General features: G+C 39.9%; 2 protein-coding genes across 2 annotated transcripts in view; both read left to right on the top strand.

Annotated features, from left to right (window-relative positions):
- LOC121415219 overlaps positions 1-15,139 on the top strand; it is a 28,205-nt gene that overhangs the window by 480 nt on the left and 12,586 nt on the right. The gene's annotated exons all lie outside the window — the stretch shown is intronic.
- Positions 4,683-5,864, top strand: LOC121414862 (uncharacterized protein F54H12.2-like). The gene has a single exon (XM_041607914.1). It carries the CDS (start codon positions 4,683-4,685, stop codon positions 5,862-5,864), a length of 1,182 nt encoding a protein of 393 aa, XP_041463848.1.

Raw genomic sequence — 15,139 nt, forward strand, 5'->3', positions numbered from 1 at the left:
TGACGTTTGATAAGAATTATGGTAACGGATGATTATTGTGACTTTAATTGTTATGTGATCAAGGAATCATACTCATTTCTCAATTCATGTAGTTATAAAAAGTAAACTATTTCATAAAAATATTTTTGCGTGCGAATATATATAGTAGTCATATTAATGTTATTATTATTATTATCATCATCATTATTATTTTTATTATTATTATCAAAATTATAATTGTTATTGTTGTTGTTGTTGTTGTTACATAGTATGTGTAGTTATCAGTTGGACTGATTGAAACGAATCATCCTCCAATGAACACCCAACTTTCTTGGAATTTCAAAAAATAATATCTGGAATATTCTGGTAGCTTTGTCTTTTTAATTATTCAGAAATGAGAAAAGTGACAGGAATCGGGCCTATATAATGCTAAGTCTGCTGCATTACATTAAAAATACATGTACATGTATACAGAAGATTTTCACAAAACTGCTTTAGTAAGAGAACTGGTAACGGTCAGTAGTATAAGGATGTCTATGATGTCATGACGTCATCGTCCATTTATGGACGATGACGTCACGAAGTGACGTCATGAAGCCACGCCCCCAGCATGACGTCACGAAGTGACGTCATGAAGCCACGCCCCCAATCTCTGACGTCACGAAGTGACGTCATGCAGATGACGTCACTTCGTGACGTCATGTTTATGACAGCATAGAGGGGCGATATTGCGAAAGGGTAGGGTAGACATGCCTGGACGGGAAGGGGTATATGACACCATAGAGGGGCGATATTGCGAAAGGGTAGGGTAGACATGCCTGGACGGGAAGGGGTATATGACACCATAGAGGGGCGATATTGCGAAAGGGTAGGGTAGACATGCCTGGACGGGAAGGGCTATAAATAATGTATTACAATAAGAGGGTAAATTTAGCATGCAAGAAAGTCTTTATAAAGAGGGGGAGAACACCATCGTTTTATACATTCATTCAGCAACATACACGACAGCGTACGAATATAATTACGGCTGAGCCAGAGAACTCTCAAGATGTCTCCAAAAACTGTCGAAAAAGAAGACCAGGAATGGTGTCAAATATTCCAGAACCAGGTGGAGAAGGCAGACCTGCTCTTGGTCATCGAATACATAACGATCGTGGAAGTATTCAGGGACCTGGCAAAATATCCCAGCACGTGGATAGAAGACATGGTCAAGGACAATCCTCAACTGAAAGTTCACCAGGCTGTACAATACCTGGACCCTCAAAAGGTGGCTCAATTTTACCCTCATGTTGCGAGAGTAATGTGGTTGAAACCAGAGCTGATGGATCCCTGCCTCTTCACAGAGTATCTCAAATTTCTTCTGAAAGGGGAAACAGAGGAGGAGTTAAAAGAGAAAATGGAACGAATAGCCTTCCACATCGAGGGAGTAGAGAGCGCTGTTCGCACAGTGTACCGTGCCATGGGGGAAGAAATCCTGGGTTTGCCGGAGAAGAAAGCCACTTGCTGACTAAGATCGTCAACGGTTCGAGCAAAACACCCTGTCTAGAAAAAGACCTAACAAAACTCATGGACATGTGTCAGCGCATTATGGAAATGGAAAACTTTAAATGTGTGGAAAAGATTGAACTTAATCACGACGATGACTTCAATGCATTCGCCCAAACTCTTTTATTGAACTGCATCGGGGAGCCATCACACGGTAATGCCATGGAAAGAGCCATCGTCGCCGTATGCTATTTTATGAATATGTACAGCTGCATAGACGATCAATGTCAACAAAAAGACGTATTGAACGCGTTCATCAGAGAACTGTATACATACAATATACAATGGACATTTAAACCATCTAAATTCAGCATTTACCGAACTCTAACACAGACAGTGATGTATATTATGTATTACGTACTCACATATGATGTCAACAATGTCAATAATATATGTTAAATTTCAATGAAGAAGAAATGATTGGATGAAGATATAAAGGCATTTTTGCCAATGATATGAAATATTAACTATCTGAATCTGTGTAATCATGATATTCGTCTGCGAGTTTCTTTAAAGGATGCATGATATTGGTGTGTGAGACCATTGACTGTTGAGATAGTGGAAGAGGGAAGTCCTCGATTATGGGTCGTGTAGAAGATATATTACATAAAATATACTATGATCCACGCAACGAGGGTAGTTTTGGCGGTGCCGTGAAATTGTGGAAGGCGTTAAGAAAGAGCGGATTTGAGAAAGTGTCGTATAAAACTGTAAAAAAATGGTTGGAAATGCAGGACGCATATACCCTTCATGCTCCAGTAAGAAAAAAGTTTGTGCGGAATAGAGTGGTGGTGAGAGGCATCGATGAAATCTGGGAGGCCGATCTCCTCGATGTTCAAAATTTGAAGGGGGATAACGAAGGGTACCGTTATTTGTTAATGTGTATTGATGTATTGTCTAAGTTTGCCTGGGCAGTCCCTATAAAAAACAAGACGGGAAAGGCGATAATAGAAGCTTTTAAGCAAATAACGGACAAAGGGAGGGTCCCCGTTATGTTACACACAGATAAAGGGCGCGAATTCATAAACAATGAATTCCAAAACCACCTAAAATCTCAAAACATATATTTTTTCACTACAGAAAATGAGGTAAAGGGTTCCGTTGTTGAAAGATTGAATAGGACAATCAGAGAGAGACTATGGCGATACTTTACGTTTAAAAATTCTTACAGATACATAGATATTTTAAAGAAAATCATGGATGGGTACAACAATACCTTTCACACTAGTATTCGAATGAAACCTAGTGAAGTATCCATCGAAAATCAAAAACAGGTATTGAGGACTTTATACGGACAGAAAAGGATTAAAACTCGAGGATCAAAATCGAGAATATTATTTAAATTCGAGGTGGGGGACAAGGTCCGTATAAGCAGGAGTAAACTGAGGTTTGATAAGGGATACAAAGCTAACTGGTCTGAGGAAATATTCACCATTAAAAAGAGAATAGCAAAGCCTATTGTTGTATACAGAATAAAGGATTATAACGGTAATGAGATAAGGGGTACCTTTTATGAACGTGAGCTTCAAAGAGTGTCAAAATCAGACGGTGAATTATATGCTGTAGAAAAGGTGTTAAAAACGCGAAAGAAAAGTGGTAAAAAGGAATATTTAGTGCGTTGGCAAGGTTATGGAAGCGAGTTCGATAGCTGGGTAGAGCGAATAAAAAAAAGATAAAAATAGAAGGTTGAACACATGATTATCATTTTGACTCGCGAGGAGGAAGTGTGAGGTAATGCACAATGGGTTCGCAATTTTACGTCACATTACCTAGTAACAGTTCCCTGAGTTATTTCCCAGAAAACAAAACGTGTCACTATACCACGAAATTACACAGACCACTCACACTAAGCGAAGATTTTGAAGTTGGGCTTGCTGAAATCCAATTTTTGCACAGTTGGTTTAACCTAAACGGCGAGGAAAACTGGATAAAGCTGTACACCTTAGATGAGTCAGGCTCTAATCTAGTTTTGACGTACATGTTAAAGGTCCCAGCCGGATATTACAATTCAGGAGATGACCTGTGCGAAACCATTAACTCTATCATTCCTGATGTTGTGCGTAGTAAGATCGGTTTCTACTATAAGAAAAGATCACGGCGATGTTACATAGATATCAGAGAACGGGCTGAAATCGTCATCTCTTGCTATTTAGCCCGACTGTTGGGATTTGACGGGGAATGCCGTATTACAGAAACGACAGAAAGCCCTCTACCGGTCGATGTACATATGCAGTTTCATACATTTTACCTCTATTCGGATATTGTACAGTCTCAGCATGTGGGGGATGTGGCCGTCCCACTCTTAAGAACAATTGCTGTTGTACCCAGCAAAAGACACGAGAATATCGTCAATTACTACACATCCCCGCATTACGTCCCCCTGAAGATTCATCATTTTGAAACCATTGACATTATATTAACAACTGAAACGGGAGAAGTTGTCCCATTTGAGCGTGGGAAAGTCATTGTGAAACTTCACTTCAGAGAGCGCTCTTCGAGTTTACCATAACTGAAACAATTTTAACGATCATGGTACGTATGAATAATTTTAATAGAATTATTCATAATCATCCCCTTTACGTAAAACAACAGGGTATGGGTATTCCAGTTTTCAGAGGAGCAGTAATGCAGCGAGGACATGGCCTTGGTAGTCTTGTGAGAGGACTATTTCGAACAGCAACTCCACTCCTCAAAAAAGGGGCCACGGCTCTGGGGAAGGAAGTTTTAAACACGGGACTAAACATAGTACAGGACACTTTAAGTGGACAACCCTTAAAAACCGTCGCTAAAAGAAATGTTTCTCAGGCAGGGAAACGACTAGCTAGAAAAGCCCTGGAAGGTGTACGAAAGAAATCACAGGGTGGAGGGGGACGAGCATTTATAGTTAAAAGGAAACAGCGAAGAAGAAAACCTGTCATTCGATCCGAGAAGTCTCGTGTGAAAAGACGCCGCCTGGACATCTTTGATTAAACCACTCCTTCTTCAATACCCTACTACGCATCACCATGGCCCTTCTTCATGAAAAAAGTGACATTTGCTGTAAGTCCGAATTGGACCTATTTTCAGTCCCCTTTACCCAGATGAGCATTGTAAAAGGTCCGTGGGTGGAATACCATCCAGTGAGCAACATAACAGATTCAGGACCTATTGAATTTAACATGGCTGGAACCGCCGAAGAATACATCGACTTATCACAAACCATGCTTCATGTACTGCTAAAAATTGTCAACCCAGACAACACAGCCCTCGCGGAAGATGCACCAGTAGGACCCATCAATCTGCTGCTTCCTTCACTTTTCAGCCAGATAGATGTGAAACTGAATGAGACTCTCGTTTCTCAACCATCAAATACAAACGCTTATAGAGCTTACTTAGATGTGTTAACCCACTATGGACACGATTCGATGACATCCCAGTTGACCCAGCAGTTATTTTACAAGGACGAGGCTGGCTATTTTGACGTAGTAAACCCCCTCCTACCTCAAGTGGAAGCGAACGCTGGTTTGAAAAAGAGACAGAAATTTACGAGTCAGAGTAAAACTTTATCACTACTGGGACCCTTGTATGGAGACATTTTTTTCCAAGAGCGGCTCATGCTTCCAGGTGTGGACGTTAAAATCAAGCTCAACCGAAACAAAGATGGTTTTTGCCTGCTCACATCGGACGCTACGTCCAAATACAAGATCATGATAGAGAAGGCTACCCTCTACGTCAGGAAGGTGAAAGTCAACCCGTCAGTGATGCTGTCGCATGCAAAAGGGCTAGAAAACACTCCTGCCAAGTATCCAATAAACAAAGTAGACGTGAAATCCTTTACCATTCCAGCCGGAAATATGTCCATTAATAAAGACAATCTTTTTCTAGGACAGATCCCTAACCGTATCATCATAGGATTTGTGGATAATGACTCTTTCAACGGGAGCTACAGAAAAAACCCTTATAATTTTAAGCATTATAATTTAAACTACATTTCAATAACTGTGGATGGAGAGCCCCTTCCCATGAGGCCTCTGCGCCCTTGTTTCGAAGAGGGCGGGAACCAGAACTATATTGAAGCCTACAATACCCTGTTTATGGGAACCAGCCGCTTATTCTCAGACCATGGAATAGCTATAAATAGGGAAGAATATGCCCAAGGATACACACTTTACGCATTTGATCTCACCCCCGATTTAAGTGATGGCTGTCATCTTAATCTTGTCAAGGAAGGGAACGTACGTCTCGAAGCAGGTTTTGATGCTGCGTTGCCCAACACAGTGAATTGTATCGTTTACTCTGAATCACAAGGACTTATCCAGATTGATAGGAGTAGAAATGTCATCTATGATTTCAAGGCTTAATAGAAAGGACGCATACATGGATACGTTTCAGATTGATCACGTGCTCAAGAGTCATCCTACTACCAAGGACTATTTTCAGGGGGTTTTCGCATTGGATGAAATACCCCATGTCTCGACAAACAATAGATACTGTTACGTTTTCAACACCGACCCTAGCAACAAACCCGGCTCCCACTGGCTCGCATTCTATTATGATGGAAACAGAGGAGAATTTTTCGATTCGTATGGGAATTCACCATCTTTCTATAGCGAAGAGTTTAAAGAATACTTGGATGAAAATATAAAGCATTGGGATTTCAATACCAAACGACTGCAAGGATCGTTTTCTACAGTGTGTGGACAATATTGTATCTATTATTTGATTAAAAGACTGGGGGGAAGGAGACTAAGAGATATTGTGAATGTTTTTGGCCTTGATTTCAATAATAACGATAGGAAAGTAAATGCTTGGTTTAATACCAATTATAATACATCATTTCCTACCCATGATCTTAAACACACCCTTTTGCAAATTGCAAACAGTTTTGAAGACCGTGAGGGTAACTCTTAATCTCCTTATTTAGTGGGAGTAGGGGTCAGAGTTTGGAATAGGGTCAGGGATAGGAATAGTGTTATTATTAGAAGTTATATTGCCCATTTCCATACATCATCCGTCCTTTCTTCTCCTTTTCTCTCTCTCTCTCTTTCTCTCTTTGTTTTCTCATCAATATACCGCCCCCCCCCCCCTCTCGCTTTCTATTTTCATTTACCCTTTCATCACCGTTTAGGGTTAGGGTTACATTTCATCAACATCTCTCTCTCTCTCTCTCTCTCTCTCTCTCTCTCTTTCACAGCCACCCTCCTCTCTATCCATTCTTATACACAGTGAATGTACAGTAAAAGAAAACAACACTACATGTTGAATTTACAATGTAAGATACTATAATATCGATGAATAAAGATTTACATCCACATATATGTCATTTGTGTTCATGGTTATATTTCCGTGTCTAACTGTCTGTCTTTTATTCTTGAATTAATTACATCAGGTGTACATTAAATAAACCTGTTACTCCTAAACCGTTCAAAAACCAAAATATGTAAATATATCGTCATTCGGACTAAAAATAATATTTAAAAATTATCTACTTTTCCGTATCTTTTGGTATGGAGATCTTCCTAATTATAGCTTGAAGTACGGAATTATACTAATTATCAATTTAAATAATACAAAGTATGGTCTCTAATGGTACGAAAATCGTACCAATTATTCTTAAGAAATATCAAAATTTACAATTCCTAACACATCACACTTCATACAGTAACTATCTACATTTTATTTCATACGTATAAACATTACCAATCGTAGGGAATATAATATAAATTCATGGTTTATATTGGTTGTAAATAAATACATATTTTGATTATGAAAGATACAACTCTAAAAATATGTACGTTAGACATAGCAGCCGATTGACAATTTGACAGTTTATACATTATTAAATAAGTTAGATCTCAAATAAACATTTACAATTCCTTACACATCACACTTTATACACGACTTATATACAGTGTATTAAATATTAAATATAAGCAAACTTTACCAACCATGCTGAATATAGTATAAGTTAAAATATTTCTGTTAGACATGACATGCAATTGGTCATTTGCCCGTTTATCCATTTGCCCATTTGGCCGTTTACCCATTTTTCCATTTACTAATTTTGCCACCTATTCCCGAAATATTCTTAATTCAGCATGGTTAATGATGCAAATATTTCTGAATACATTAAAATAAAGGCAACATACAGTATAAAGGGCTTCACTCTGAAAAAAATGACTTGTAAAAGTCTATTAATTTCCAATAAATAGATAGACACGTTCCCCAGCACTGGTGACTGAAACTTTGATCCCACCCTCTAAAAATGAGACCATTTTTTGGATGGAGGTTCATTTTTGTTTCTTTTGATGGATTTGACTACTTTTAAAGATGCACCTGACCGTTTGGCTACTTTTTCATTTTTCGTTACCGCTTGGTCCTCTTCAACCTCTTCTTTCTCGAAGACGTCATCTCGTTTCCATTGTTGTAGATCGTGCCTTCTCTTAGGATTGGTGAGAACCGTCTCCGGGATATTCATCTCGGCCAGCAGCCGGATAAATTGTTCACTGCCACTGGGGACGTAGCTTTTCCGCTCGCGGAAGATATCGTACATCAAATCGCAAATATTACTCCCTCGCACGGGTTTTCCATGAATAACTAGTTGACCGGTCGATGTCCATTGTACAGTTGGATTGTTTTTTAATTTTTGGAGTAGCTGGTGAGCACGGGTTGCATAAGATTTGGGGATATGCTGCATGATATCGAGTTCGACCGGATCAGTCACATGGTCAGGATCATAGTTCGTAGGCGGGGTGGTAGCTCCCATCTCCTTCTTTGAGGGTTCGATGTCACGGATCTCGATGGGTACTGGTTTTTTCAAGTTGTCGGACGCTTTAAGAAATGATTGTAAATACTGAGAGTACATGTTTGCTTTGTCGTGTACATTCAAGTCCTTCATTTCCAAGATCATACGCATTTTTTCGTCGAGATCATCTAACTGATGCTGCGTTGAAGAAGATGGACCTGTCTGCAGAGATTGCAACATATTTGGAGGGACGAGAACCATCTTACGTGTGTGCTCCATGACTGTTTTTATTTTCTATTTCCAGTAAAAGCGTTTGCGATGGCTCCCACAGCTGGAACAACGAGTCTCATTAACATGGGTAAGATGAAACCTCCACGTTGATTCAACAGTCTTTTTCTTTCCTTGAGTGAAGTTCGACGATCGGAGAGCTTTCTCAGTCTTTGTTTATGCTTAGCGAGGGAGCGTTTATGAGCTGGGGAAATTTTGATATTGCCGTTGACCACGTTTACGATGCATTCGCAAATGGCGTCTATAAGTCCTTTGTCTGCTGTTTTCAATAACGCCTTTCTTTGCTTGGATGTGCAGTGTGCCAATGTCTTGAGAAGGACAGCGTGTGTCCTGATACGTCGAGACATCTTTCGATAATAAAATAGATTCTGAAGTGGAATGTTCATTTATACTCTAGGGACGTAGCTAAATTGTCTTTCCCCTGGGAAAATATTCGTTCTCAAACGGAAGTCCTCGGGGGTATCCGGTTTCAGATCAATAAAAAGGTAGCCATAATTTTTTCTGGTTGCATCGGCGTAAGCTTCTTGAAAATATTTAACGCGGCCAGGATACATCTGTTTAGCTAAACATGATATTTGCATTTTATCTCTACAGTTTTTGAATATACAATAATATTGGGTGTTGAGTGAAATCGCCCTTGATTCTCTCCCTTTATGAAATAGGTTTTGGGTAATATAAATAACACTAACATTTCTATGATGGCACCCCTTCGTAAATAAAGCAGCCACCCTTTTATTATCACCTGCAGCATCCATCAAATCATCTATTACAAACAGAGTAGGGTTTGCGCTGTCTGTATATGCATAAAAGTCCTCGGGTAAGTTTTCATGAAATTCAATATTTGGAATGGTATTCATCATGCTGAGATATTCATTTTGGAATTCACCGTAAAACCATACAATTCTTTTTGGCGTATGGTCAAACATAGTTGGAATATTTTTTAATAATTTTTTAACAAACATGGTTTTACCCGAAAAAGTTGGACCGACAACGCACATGGTAAAAGGATGTCTCATCCGTACATCCATGACAAATATAAATATATACACAGTATAACAAAGTTAAAACACGTGTAAGTGAATGCAACGTAAAATCAGCCTAGTAAGAGATGTGGGTATAGTGACGCCTAAACAGTAACTAACGCCCAAGCACTTAATTGGACATTTAAATATATATATATATATTCATAACACTATTAAACAAAAAGTACACCAAGGAATTTTATCTCAGTCAATGGAGAAAGAACTAGCGAAGCTCTCTTCACCAGTAGAGGAATTTGAATACGACAAGGCCACTGTATCATTACCAGTGATCTGCTTTGTAAGTATTATATCAAGAAAAAAATTCGAGAATAAAATGATAAGAAAGAGTACAATAGCAATGAAATTCATGCGAAATGAATTTTGAGGAATGCCCCTCATAGCGGATTGCTGAATTCTACGAAATGATGTACTATCCATCTCAAGGTATAACAACAACGACAACCTCTTCTTAAGAAGGCTAATATAAAAAGTGAATCTAAAACTTTAGGACAACGTATAAATAGACATAATGATGTTCTCATAAACATTGAATTTAACCAATCCAGACTAAGATTCCAGTTCGCATCAGAATAATGGATTGTCTCAATAATAATTAATTAATGTATTTATTTATATTTATTTGTCCGTTCATGTATGGATTGCCAGTCGGTGTACCATATCATCGTATTGTACTTTAGTAATTTTTTGTTTGCCTATGGGATTTCTACATGGCCATAGGGTAAGGTTTCGGAACCATCCCCCACTCGAACCCTTTTGGTGAAAACGACTCGATAATCTTTCTTTCGCTCCACGGTATGAAGGGTCTTTGTCTCCGTGTCACGTATGATTTTTGTTTCATGGATTGTGCGTTTTTCTTCTTCATGAGAGCGAATGAGCTCTTTGAGAGTGTCGTGATTTATTACAAGAGAGTTAGCATTGTTTAGGGTAAACCCTCTTACTTTGCAAACCGTGTTCCCCTTATTCGTTTTATAGCTATAATTCTTTGGACCTGCACAAAGCCATGTTTCTATGTGTTCATCATTGCTCGAGTCAATTTCATTAGTCAATTCCCCTAAATAGTCGCCCGTTTTAGGATCAGAAGGTTCGAGGGAGGGGTCCGTCCTAAATACAACACTATCGGTGTCGTGGTACAAGACTCTATCTCCTAACATTTCTAGAATACTGTATAACTTCAATCTAGCCATGGCTGTGGTGAAACTTGCCAGTATTATGTTTGTATTTACATTTTGATCCACAAAGCCTTCACTGCATGTATAATTCACCTGTACCATTTCGTTCATGACTATTAAGTCGTTCACAATTACCGAATCGTCATTAAACAATTTTAGTAATTCTTCGGAGGTAGTGACATATTTTGTTTGCCTCAAATTGTTGCGCTCGGCAAATTTCCCCCAAAGTACATTAATGATCTGCTTTGAGATTGCTCGTAGCCCTGGATTTTTTTCGATCTTTTTTGGATCGAGCAGAATCCCTTCATGATCATAGTACTTTCGAACATAATTTCTTTGCTCTTCGGGGGTCTTTGCATTGGCAGGATACCCAGAGGCTTCCTGCTTCAATTTCATGAATGCATTGATATAGTCTGCAAAAAGACCACCTGATTGCGTCTCTACATTGTACTGTGTGGAACGATCAAATTGCCATACCTCGATCATGCGCAGATCATGGTATCCCATGTCTAGAGCTTTTTTCAATTCTTCCGACACCCAAACGCCCTTCAGTTTACGCTCGCTGTCTGGATGGGTACATTTGTTCTGATTGAGGGATTCTGCGCATGCCGCGCAGAGTGGGAAGGTGAGTTTGCCAGAGGAACGGTAGGGAAGCACAGGATGGAACAAATTGTTGGGTGGTGTTATTTCACACTGAATCAGACCGAATATTTCCTCGATGGGTGGGAAATTAGAATGTAGAATCCGAGGGTGACCCAGAGGATATCTTCCAAATTTATTTATATAAGGATAAAGACTGGTGAAATCATAATAGTGTATCTTTTCGCCTGGCTTCACCTTGTAGAAAAGGTTGCATCCGTCGGTACGGCCACCAAAAAATGAGTGACGGGGATTGAGAGGATCTTTGAAATTTTCAGTCACATTTTGGATGTGGGGAATCACCTCTGGTCTAATCCTCTCCCTATCCCAATCATGTTCCCACATAACTTCAACGGTATACCCAGCTCTTTTCATAAGTTCGATCCTGTGTACCGTTTCATTGTACAGCACTCCCATTCTTTTGTTGCAACGTTTGTTTATGGTGTCTGGTTGATAACAAGTGTTACACCCATGAAAGAAACAGCCTAAAAATTCATAGACGAATTTGGTATCCCCATCTTCTCTGTACCCATCCACATAGCGTCCGTGAATCTTGCGTTCGCCGCCGTTAAATGCGTGGCGAATATCAATCCCTAAGGATTGTGACAGGTAATGCAACCACTCCCCTGCTTTCAGAGAATGGGACTTGGGATTAGTGTATCCATCGTGAGGAATTAGCGCGATGGTGTCTGGCTTCAGGTAATTCGTTCGAAACAACAAATTGCACGCGCCAGGGAGCGTCAGATTGTAATGAAACGGGTCGATCCCATCAGGATTACTTTCAGTTTGTGTGATCTTCTTGAAATTAACCCTGAATAACTTACAGCTTTCATGAAGGATTTTCACATCGCTTCTACAATATTCCAAAATTTCTTTCTGGAAATCGAATACGTAGTCTTGGGGGACATTGTCATACCACTCATTGAATTCGAGGAGAGTGTTTTTCATCATAGAGGTTGTTCCGTAATACTTTTTATCTGGAAGGGGTCCCACGTAGTTTTCATTAGCTTCCACATTAAAGAGGTGAGGGAAAAAACCCTTTTTCAGTTCCTGTATCCCGAATGTTTTGGGCAATTTCGCTAGTCCCATTTGGAAAAAGTTCAAGCTATCTTTCACCGTGATTTTGGGGTCTTGTGTGCGCAGACTCATAATCTTACCACCATTCATTATGACCTCTGGAATAATTCCTTTGGCAATTAAATGATTGAGGAGAAAATAGGAGTCGTAGGCCTTGCTATTATGTGCGATTGCTATTGCACCATCGTTATCCTCTGAAAATAGCCACTTGCAAAATTGCTCCAATGTCTCCCGCCCCTGGAAAGTTATTTCCCTGTCATATTTAGAGTCGCAATACAGGCAACCTTCTTCTTCGTCTTCGGGGGGGATCCCATCCATGCAATTGGTGCATTCCCACGATGCATGTACAAGATTTGGAACGTGGGACCCTGTATTTTGAGTACATTCAAAATCGAAATATATGTATTTCTGAGGTATGGGCAAATCTTCCTTTTCTTTCTCATTTTGATTCTCCCCATCTTTTGGTTTAACAGATTTCTTTTTCTTGGATTTGCTCTTTTTCTTTTTCTTTTTCTGAAATATTTTATCTAGCTCTTTTTCTTTTTCTGATGGTACATAGTAAGGACTTTTTTTTGTTACCTTCATGTAGCATTCATGAGTCGACCCGTCCACATAATCCTTGCATATCCTACAAAATACTTGAGAACAGTCGTGATCTCTCCTCTTACCAGGAAGGACATTTGTGTCAAACACGCGCTCGCATTTCAGGCATTTGTTTTTGCTATTACAAGCCGTTTCATTATCGAACAGCGTCACGCTATGCGATCGAAAGCACTGCTCTGTCAGGAATACCATGTTGCAGTCTTTGCATGTACGAGGGTCACGTTTGGCGAGATCATTACGATCACAATGGTTAGAAAAGCAATCTGGACAGATTTCGCAGCATTCATGCTTACGCGCGTCATTGTACACCTCTAGACACTTTCTGCATACATTCCTTACACACAAAAAAGCCGCCATATTTCTTATCACATTGTAGTGAGACGATTCAGATAGGTACAGGTAAATATTTTTGTCAGCAGGAGGACCAGCATAAATCCTAGAGTGATGTTTACGACCCTTATAAATTACCAATCTGAATTCTGGTTGTAATACGGATTGAAATTTACTGTATTGGCTTGAGTCAACTTCCCCTAACGGTACCCCTGCCAGCTCATGGAGTTTTGCAGCCTCTTTTTTTAGTCCCGCGGTGGGCGGTCGGTCATTACGGGACCAACGCTTATAGGTAGGGTCATTATTTACAAAATATCTGGCAATGACAATTGCGTTTGCGAAACATGTTTTATCTTCAATAGAAGATGGCACTGTAATAATTGATCTTTTTCTTAGACATGCTTCGTCATCGGCAAGACCATCCATTTTACGTCGGTACCCACCAACGGGGTTAACAACATGGTGAAAACGGATGGTAAAGCCCGGTTTTAACATGAAGTCTTGGTTGCTATTCAAAACTCGCTCAATGCGGTCCAGAATCGCGCTTATATCAAAATCCCTAACTGTAGACCAAGGGAATGCAATGGGTATATTCAGTTGATCGGAGACCAACACGAGTCTAACATAATCTCTTTGAGATGTTCCCTCAAGTAACATTTGCCTTAGCTCCTCGAGAGAGGACGCTATGTATGAAAGAACTTCCCTTACAGTAGCATGGTCGGGAATATCGCCCACAAAATCGTACCAGGACTCCCGAACGCCAAATCTTTTTGACATTCGAGTATCTACGAAATTCCATAGCGGTTGGGGAGTGCTGGTACGATTACCTGCGCGATATTCTGAATTTTGAGTTGAAGGGGATAAAGAGTCAGGATTAGAGGACTCGTCTTGGTCTGTATCTGTTGTCTTGTTTTTAGATTTCTTCACCTTTCCTTTACCACCCTTTCCTCCTTTAGAATTTGGATCAGTTTTTCCACCACCCGTCTGGAGGGTGGATTTTCGTTTTTGAGATGATGGAATTTCCACCTCATCGTCCGATGAAATATAATAATTCACATGGGGAGGGGGTGTGTGTGTTGGAACGTACTCGTTCCCCGGGCCAAAATGGTGAGAGGGGGCTGGAATATTCCAATTCCCTGTGATATTGTTCTGAAAAGGAGCGATCGAACTGGATTTGGCTGCATTATTTACTCTTTTTTTCCTACGTAATCTATCACGCGCAGCGAATTTTGCTTTAGACTTTTGGGGGGAATTTTGTCTAGATAGGGAATCGCTTTTCTTCAACTTTCCTTTACCACCCTTTCCTCCTTTAGAATTTGGATCAGTTTTTCCACCACCCGTCTGGAGGGTGGATTTTCGTTTTTGAGATGATGGAATTTCCACCTCATCGTCCGATGAAATATAATAATTCACATGGGGAGGGGTGTGTGTGTTGGAACGTACTCGTTCCCCGGGCCAAAATGGTGAGAGGGGGCGGGAATATTCCAATTCCCTGTGATATTGTTCTGAAAAGGAGCGATCGAACTGGATTTGGCTGCATTATTTACTCTTTTTTTCCTACGTAATCTATCACGCGCAGCGAATTTTGCTTTAGACTTTTGGGGGAATTTTGTCTAGATAGGGAATCGCTTTTCTTCAACTTTCCTTTACCACCCTTTCCTCCTTTAGAATTTGGATCAGTTTTTCCACCACCCGTCTGGAGGGTGGATTTTCGTTTTTGAGATGATGGAATTTCCACCTCA

The sequence above is a fragment of the Lytechinus variegatus genome, chromosome 5, assembly GCF_018143015.1.
Source record: "Lytechinus variegatus isolate NC3 chromosome 5, Lvar_3.0, whole genome shotgun sequence".
NCBI lineage: Eukaryota > Metazoa > Echinodermata > Echinoidea > Temnopleuroida > Toxopneustidae > Lytechinus > Lytechinus variegatus.

What these genes read in the sequence shown, in the direction of transcription:
- LOC121414862 (XM_041607914.1), top strand. Translation starts at nt 4,683, where the DNA reads ATGGCTGGAACCGCCGAAGAATACATCGACTTATCACAAACCATGCTT.